The 8,473-nt window shown below is 34.2% G+C and overlaps 1 protein-coding gene across 10 annotated transcripts in view; it reads left to right on the plus strand.

Annotated features, from left to right (window-relative positions):
- The window catches only part of MFF (mitochondrial fission factor), a 32,235-nt gene that overhangs the window by 21,859 nt on the left and 1,903 nt on the right, over window positions 1–8,473 (plus strand). For 6 of the 10 annotated variants that reach the window (XM_008975282.4, XM_008975278.4, XM_008975287.4 and 3 more), the window contains 3 exons: window positions 3,462–3,494; window positions 5,042–5,101; window positions 8,211–8,295. In XM_008975282.4, coding sequence (XP_008973530.1) covers window positions 3,462–3,494; window positions 5,042–5,101; window positions 8,211–8,295 — 178 coding nt within the window. The remainder of the gene's footprint in view (window positions 1–3,461; window positions 3,495–5,041; window positions 5,102–8,210; window positions 8,296–8,473) is intronic. The other 4 variants (XM_003821832.4, XM_008975284.4, XM_008975291.4 and 1 more) reach the window with 2 other exon arrangements.

Raw genomic sequence — 8,473 nt, forward strand, 5'->3', positions numbered from 1 at the left:
TTCTAGCCTCTTTCTAAGATGCAATGATTTGAAACAGCTTGCTTTACTTTCTTTTAATTTGAAATTATTGTCCAAAATTCACATTTCACAAGATTACATTAGCTTTCCTTCTGTCAGGGAGAGTATACATAGAAAGTGTAGTGATTTTTTTCAAAGGCTTTTCTAGCCTACTCTAAGTACTTGATTCCACTTGGGGATATGCCAAGGGGCCCCGTCCCATTGGATTGAGTGTTAGACTGAAGCTTACTAGTCCTCGTTAGTTAGTCTTTTGATGTAATCATTTATGCTGCTGATATGATTGGATTAATAAAGCAGATCTGAGGAGGTGATGTCAGCGCAGCTGCCAGGACACTTTTTTCCTTTCCTCTCAGCTACGGATTTCTAGGCTTGTTTTGAAAATTCCAGGTGCTATCATCTTTTTGATAATACTGATATTTTTCAGTGTTGATAATTTATCTCACTTTTGAACATCTCCAAGTAAAATCATCAGTAGTATACTTAGACTTATTCATACAAATAATTTTTTTGCAGTTATCTGAAGTACTTTTTGTCCTTGTTTTATTACTACATAATGTTTTAAAGGAAATTCAGGGAGCTTTTTTGGCATAGTGTGGGAAAGATAGAGTCAATTTCATTTCAACTCTGAACATTTATCTAGTGGCTTCTGGTAGTCAGGGTTTGAATTTTCATGATTATTGTTACTTTTTGCATTTTGAAGAATTTCACAATAAATTAAGCTGGCCCTTCTAATAAATCCTGTTTCTTACCTTAGGAACGAATATGACTTCTGACTTGCACTGGACAAACTTTTTCTTGTTGAGTGCTTGTAGTCCTCACACAGGCCCTGGGTATGTCACCATACTTCACAAGCACCTGTCCGTGCTACTTATCATTGTTGAATCCAGGGCCTTTCTGAGCCTTCCCAGAGTTGACCTAGTGCTATGCATTTCGGCCCAAGGACTGAAAGCTGCACTAAGAAGAGCTTAAAAAGAAAGCTCATGGCATGAGGGTGTGGGGAGGGGAATTATATATACATGTATATGTATAGATCTGTTTTGTTTGTTTGTTTTTCCCCAAGGGTTTAGACTCCCTTTTATGCTTTTTGAAGCTTCAGAGACATTCTTGGACTATTGGGAAGCTGTAAGAAGCAGCAAGGTTCAGAACAAAAAGTATGGATTCAGGGAGTCAGCTAGAATTAACCCGGATCCACCCCACTGTATAGCTGCATGATGGCCTTGAACAAATTGCTTAGCTTCTTTTGGCCTCACTTTTCTCATTTGTTGAGAAATAGAGAGGAAGGATAATAATATCTAGCTTTGTGAATTATTGTGAGGATCTTCTCCCCTCCCCCACCTTTAATTATAATATAGGGATAATGGCCTCCAATTCTTTATTTAATATGGTAGGAGATCTTTCAAATGATATTGCATATAAAGTAGCTGGCACTTAAGAGCTAATATTTACAAGGGCCTGTTTTCTCTTCCCTCCTTAAAACAGATTTATTGTCCATCAGCTAACTTGTTTAACTTTTTAATTACAGTAAGTCCTTAGTGGAGACCAGATATATTAGGTGCGAGTATATCATATCAAATGCTATTACATTTAAAATATCTGAATGAGAGAGATATTTCCAAATCTTGTATAAAAAGTAATAATAGCTAGATGGCAAAGTCACAGTACATTAAAATTATATGTCCCAAAAAGTAAAAAAAGAAAAAAAATTATTTGTCCTAATTCCCCCTCACCAGCATATACACAGTTCATTGCAATAATGTGGAACTTATAAAAATATGGATTTTTTCCTCCATAATGGAAAAAAATTGTGCCTCAGAGTCAAATGTATAAAATCAAAAATCATATTAGTATAAACTTTGTATTTTTTTAATAATGAAAAATATTTTTGGACTTTCAGTGAAATTTTATTTCACTTTTTTACATTGTGATGAATTGATAACTCTAAAATCCCTTTTCTGGGAAGGAATTCTCTTTTCTCATTCATTTCAGTAAGTTTTTAAAAGTTCATGAAGGAGTTATATTAATAATGCTTTTCTCCTAGATCTGTAGCATTAGTTGTTACCTTGGAGCTTGGAGGGTTAGATTCTCATCAGTCTTATTGACGCTTTCAGTATTGAAAGGATTTTTTAAAGTTGTATTCACTTAGGATCTCAGTGTTGAGCAAGATTTTATCAGAATTTTAAGTGCCACATCAGTTTTTATTTCCTTTGTGAGAAGTATCTGGCATGACTTTTCAGATGTAAGAAATAGGAATGTGAAATTTGGATAATGTTCTACTTGCATGATTATAAAATAATACTGCTTATAAAATTTTAAGTGCTTCTATGTTCCTTGCTCTGTAGATCATTTTTTCTTTTCTATTTTATTACTCTTGGCTATTATGCTAATGCAATACCTTATCTTTGGTCATATGCCATCACATTAGGTGTAGTTAATTTAAACTAGAACTATTTGGCAGAAAAAGAAAAAAGCTTTCTGCTTGCTTTATCACTATGAAGTAATGCAGATTCACAATTCCTTGACATAAGAACTGTGTTCAGTTTACATTTTAAAGGATGCTGTCAAAAGGTTTGTGTACCATATATTTTTTTCTTACAAGAATGTAGATGATCTAAACCAAACTCAACGTGAAAACCAAGTTAAATCCTAGGTACATGTTAGAAAAGTTTATTTACACAGGTGAGTGTTACGCATTTGGAGAACTGATACACTGAAAATTTACCAAAGCACCAGGTGTGTCATTTGCTCAGGTGCGCAGAAATTAAAATACTATTATGATTTGATCCTTAACTGGTTAGAAAATGCCGGTCTCTCCCTGTATCTGTTAGAGCTATGTATCTCATTTTACAATGTAAAATATTCGCATCTTCAAAAAGAAACTTAGTTCCTGTGTAAGAACATTATTTAAATATTGATAGATGAGTCATGCTTAGCTCTCATTTTTACGAGGGGCTTGATTATTTTAGGCAGTTTTTCCTTAACAGATTGTACCAGCTTTGAGTGCATAGAATAAGAAACCAATGTATGAATAATTTATATTTTTGGCAAGTATCCCTATAAATATACAACTTGGAAGACCTAGAAATCCAGAGTTGCAGTGGATACAGTGTTTGTTATTTATAATTTTTCTCTTTAAAAAAATGTATAATTCCTGATCCCCAATTAAACTGTTTATTTTCTGTAGCGGATTACATTTTTATAGCAAAGAAACACATATTCTGTTACGTCAGAGCATATTTACTCAAAAAATGTCAGTACTCAAGTTAATGGCAGAGCTTGGTGGTAGCCTTGGATTTCTTTCCCTTTTGCCACTCTACAAAACATACTGTTGAGAAGATTTTATGTATTAAATCATACTTATCGTAGAAAATGGTACTTGAATGAAGTTTCTAACTTTGCCACATACCTGTCTAATTTACTTTTATATTATATGTGTCAATTGCCAGTGTGAGAAGACAAAATGAAATACGTTGTGAAAGGTAACTGTATTATTTTCTGGCTCTGCGTTATAAAAGGGAAATCTCTGTGGTGGAATATGTTGAATATGACAGACCCATTTGAACATACTGTGTGCATTTTAAAAAGCTTTAGGAAGCACACAGTGATGGCTTCATCTAGTTAACCGTTTTCATGTTAGTGTAATTTAAGATTGTAGTTAAATAACAGGTTTCCTAATGCCACAGAGTAAATATGTTAGTAGGATGAGATGAGTTAAAGACCTGTCTTAAGCATATGTGATTTCTCCATGTTTTTTAGCCAGTAAAATAAAAGTCAAACGTGTTCCCCCAAAAAGTCTCTGAATCCCTTATCATCTAGGCTCCAGAAATTTCTTTAAGCACTGGTAGTACCTTTAAGACATGTAGAAGTTAAACATTAGAATTTTCTTACATGAATTGAATTATCAGAAAATAATGATTTGTATTGTAGTCAAAATTCCACAGCTGTGCCAACTTACAGAAAAAATTAGTGCATTTGGTATTAAACATTTACCATTATATAATTATTGTCTTGATACTTAAATTCAGGCAAAACCAGATCAGTTACTTAGAGAATGAGATATCCAAAATAGGATTTAATAATTCTTCAAATCTTTATATGGATCCAACACTCCAGTCTCCTTTCTCTGCTTAGTAAATATTGCTCATTGTTTTAGGGGGAATTGACCAGTGAACACTTAGAAGCTTTTGTTTTCTGATTTTAAAAGATAAAACTTATTGGAAAGGTTACTGCTTATCAAAGTAGAAAGCTAACTGTCCTCTAGCGCCAAAGTATATACTGAGAATGAGTGGAAATCCCCACCAAGTTTCCCATTGCACCTTAGTCTTCATTTCCAGCAGCCCTGTATGTCACTCCTGGTTGTCTCAAGATCAGACTCAAATTGTGGATTGCCCTTCCTGTAATGTGCTCTAGCACGTCTCCTGATCTCAGCTTCAGAGTGGAGGCTTGCATTTTCACTGTGGAGAGCTGAGAGTTTGAATGAGACACAGCTGCAACGAGACATCAGGCACTACTCAAAATTAATGAGGTGGGAGGGAAGGAAGTGTGGGAAATGGAGTTTCTTGAAATTTATGAATACAGTTTTTGAGATAGAGCTGTTGATACCAGATGAGCAACTATGGTCATACCGGTGCAGCTAACCAGGTCCTGATATGCTTTTAAAGGTGCTAGTGATTTTTTTTTCCAACTAGAAGAAAGGAATTACACTTTTTAAGTAGAGTTGTCCTCTGTCTTAAATTTCATAAAGTAAAGCACCAAGAAAATTATTTTATATGTTGGTGCTGTTTTGTCGTGTAAATATAGATTCCCTTTGTTTCTTTGATCAATAGTAATGTTGAGTTTATGAAAATGATAAAATGGAGGACACATGAGACAAGGATTTTTTAAAGTAGTTGAGAGATATTATATTGTATTGAAATATACAATATAATCCTATTTGACATTTATTTGTCTTGTTTTTGCTTTTATTTTATTACTTCTCTGTTTCCTGATTCTGTCTTGTGCCTTCTCCCGCAAAAACCTGCCTTAGACCTGTGTTGCGTGGTGGGTCTGCTGCCGCCACTTCTAATCCTCATCATGACAACGTCAGGTAAATTTTGAGACTTCGTAATTACCAGGGTAAATGCTTGGCGGAATTTGTGTGTTGCAGGGCATGATGCATGTCGTAGCCATGCCTGTGTTTGTAGCTGAACTTGTTTCTACAGCTTTCCTCGATGAGTACATCTTGCTTCTCTCTAAGAACAAGAATAATCAGTCATGACATTTGGCCAATTAGTATGAGGGAAAATGTTTAATAATTATGGTATGATGTGAACAGCTATTTTATTTAAGTGTAGTGTTAATAGTTTATAGGTGGTTTATAATAATTTACATGCTAAAACAGAAAAAAGTCTTAAATCTTATTTTATGTACATCATTTTAATGGTTGCCTGAATTGTGCCCAGCATTTCCTTTTAAGTTGTTAATTATCTGGAATGTTACTTTTAGTGTGTGAACAAACCTGTCTTTGTTTGTAAGGCTTCATCTTAAATTGGGAGAAATCAGCATTAACAACTCCACAGTTTGGGAAGGCACATATTTAGAAAGGAAATTTAGTTTTAAGCATTTTTATCATCTGTTGATTTAAGGCCTTCTCTCTTATTTTTGCCCTTTTTACACTTTCAGACACGCGTAGGTTGAGCGTTCCTTTCTTCCTGACACGCATAGGGGCTGGCAGAATGGCACATACAAATACATGCAGTTCTTAAGTGCCAAAATCCCCATTTAGTTTTCCTATAGTCTGGAAAAAATCAAAAACTTGTTGGTATTCACAGATGCTATTACTGTATAATTTTTTCAGTCAGTTTTATTTAAGCAGAAATATATTGTCGGTAGCAGTAGATTTAAAACTGGCAGCATCGTTTCTGTGCTTAGAAGTTGGTACATTCATTGAAGCAAGAGAAAAGGGAAACATTAGCTGCTCATTAAAACTGAATTCATGGTGGAGGAATTGAAAAGCGCGCCTGTGGTAATCCCTTACCACTCTGCTGACTTGTTTCTTTTTACAATCTTAGTTCAGTTCATTGTTGTTTTCCCTTATATTTTTCTCTAAGTTTGTGATCTTTTATCTTTCTGTCAGAGTATTTTCAGCCAGTGGTCTAACTTAGCATTAGAGTTTTTTAGTTCTAATAAATACAGGTTTTTGTTTAAAACACAATGTAAAGTAACATATTTTTGTTTTAAATTGAAGTATATAGGTAAAATCTTTTGTCATATCCTTATATTTCTTTGCAAATCGAGATTTCCTTTTCAGATATCTAAACCTTAGTTAATTCAGGATATAAATTGTGAGTAATCGCTTTCATTTGTACTTCATTCTGTATGTTCAGTTCAGATCCCTTTAACAATTGCTTCTGTTTGATTTTTTTCCTAATTATTCCTCTGTTATGTGGCCTCAGAGAAAGAGAAGAGTTTTATTTTGAGGATGAAGTGAAGGAAAAGGGAATCTTCTACCTTTATTTTTTCCACTAATCATTTGTAAACCCATAGTTCCAGCATCTACTAACTTAGAAGTTTACTTCTCTAACTGGTATAATTACCCTAAGTGCTCCAGGTTGTTTACTGTGTTCTCATGAAATAAGGGGACAGTTAATGAGAAAGCAGGATAATTTAGCCATAGAAGGAATATTTGGAGATGGTTGTAGATTATCTAGAGTCAGTACACACCATCTATTGTTTAAGGTGTTTTGCATACTTTATTAAAGTATTTTTATTACTTTTAACAATATTTAAAACAAAAGGATTTTCTGAGTAGACTTGTCTTTAACATGTCTGGATGAAAAGTATAATTCTGCTTCATATCCCTTTTTGTGGGTATGTACTTTTTGTAGTGGGGACTTGCTGGGATAGGTATTAGAATAGATGATCCATTTGCCAATTCTCTGGACTACACAGGAATAACTTTTAATTTAGTTTATTTATATTCTGCTCATTTAGAAAATTTACTATGCCATTTTACTAAAATAACCATTTAGGGTATAAAATACATGTGAGGTGAATTATGTGGTTATATAAGTTGTATCTCAATGAAGCTATTAATTAAACTAAATTTTAAAATGTGGAAATCCAGGCAAAGAAGAGGAATGGCATTTGTCTTTGTTTTTCAGAGGTTTAGTCTCATTCACCTAGAAATTAGTGCCACTTTAGAAGTAACTACATTGGAACAAAAAGTACTTTTTTAATATGCTTTCTCTGGATTTTGTCTTAATGGTTTTTCAGTATTATTTTATACACAGCATTTTATTCATTATTGGGCCAATTCTGGAGCTAAATGTAGTGGTAAGATGTATTCAGGAGATTTTATAATTGTTTCTGCGGGAGAACACAGTAGAGCATAAGTAATTGGAAATAAGTAAAGAATAGGCCAGGCGTGGTTGCTCAGGCCTGTAATCCCAGCAATTTAGGAGGCTGAGGTGGGTGGATCACCTGAGGTCAGGACTTTGAGACCAGCCTGGCCAAAATGGTGAAACCCCATCTCTACTAAAAGTACAAAAATTAGCCGGGCATGGTGGCAGGTGCCTGTAATTCCAGCTACTTGGGAGGCTGAGGTAGGAGAATCACTTGAACCCCAGAGGTGGAGGTTGCAATGAGCTGAGATTGTGCCATTGCACTCCAGCCTGGGCAACAAAAGTGAAACTCTGTCTCAAAAAAATAAAAAGACAAGAAGTAAAGAATAAAAATGGCAAGACAAGAGGCAGTGAGAAGAGGTGATGAGTCTTTCTTTTTTTAGAGTTAGTCTACTTTGTGTTCCCTGCTAGTGAGTCTGTGCCTATGGGCTTACATATGGACATAAGTTTGTGTAAGAATTATATTTTGTTCTATCCTAAGTGGCAGCTCTCAAACCTTTTCAGCCAGGGACCCTTTTTAGCATTGCCAATCCTTCTGGCTTGAGAATTTTCTATTTGTTTCTTTAGTCAGGATTTTTTTCTCATTCTCCAGTTTTTAGTGCCCTTTTTCAATATTGTAGACAGTTGTCATTTTAAGCTTTTTTCTTTCCTTTATTAGTACAAATTCAGATAGTAAAATATTTTAGTAATTCATATTATTAAGTACCAGTTTTCTGAATACTACTTTGAGCATTACACAAAGCATGATGTGGCGTGCCATTTACTCTGAGTTCTACTTTACTATTCATTTGTATTTCTATCTCTTATCTGCAGGTATGGCATTTCAAATATAGATACAACCATTGAAGGAACGTCAGATGACCTGACTGTTGTAGATGCAGCTTCACTAAGACGACAGGTATTTAGTGTACCAAATAAGATAATATTTCTCAGTTATATTCATACAATATTTTAAAGTGATAGTTCTCAACATTTTATTATTTTCTCTCCTGTGGGACCCATGAATTGAACTATATCTATCAAACTAGTAAACCATCATTGATTTTCTCATTTTGATTAAAGATATATTAAACTAC

Source organism: Pan paniscus, chromosome 13, assembly GCF_029289425.2.
Source record: "Pan paniscus chromosome 13, NHGRI_mPanPan1-v2.0_pri, whole genome shotgun sequence".
Taxonomy (NCBI): Eukaryota; Metazoa; Chordata; class Mammalia; order Primates; family Hominidae; genus Pan; species Pan paniscus.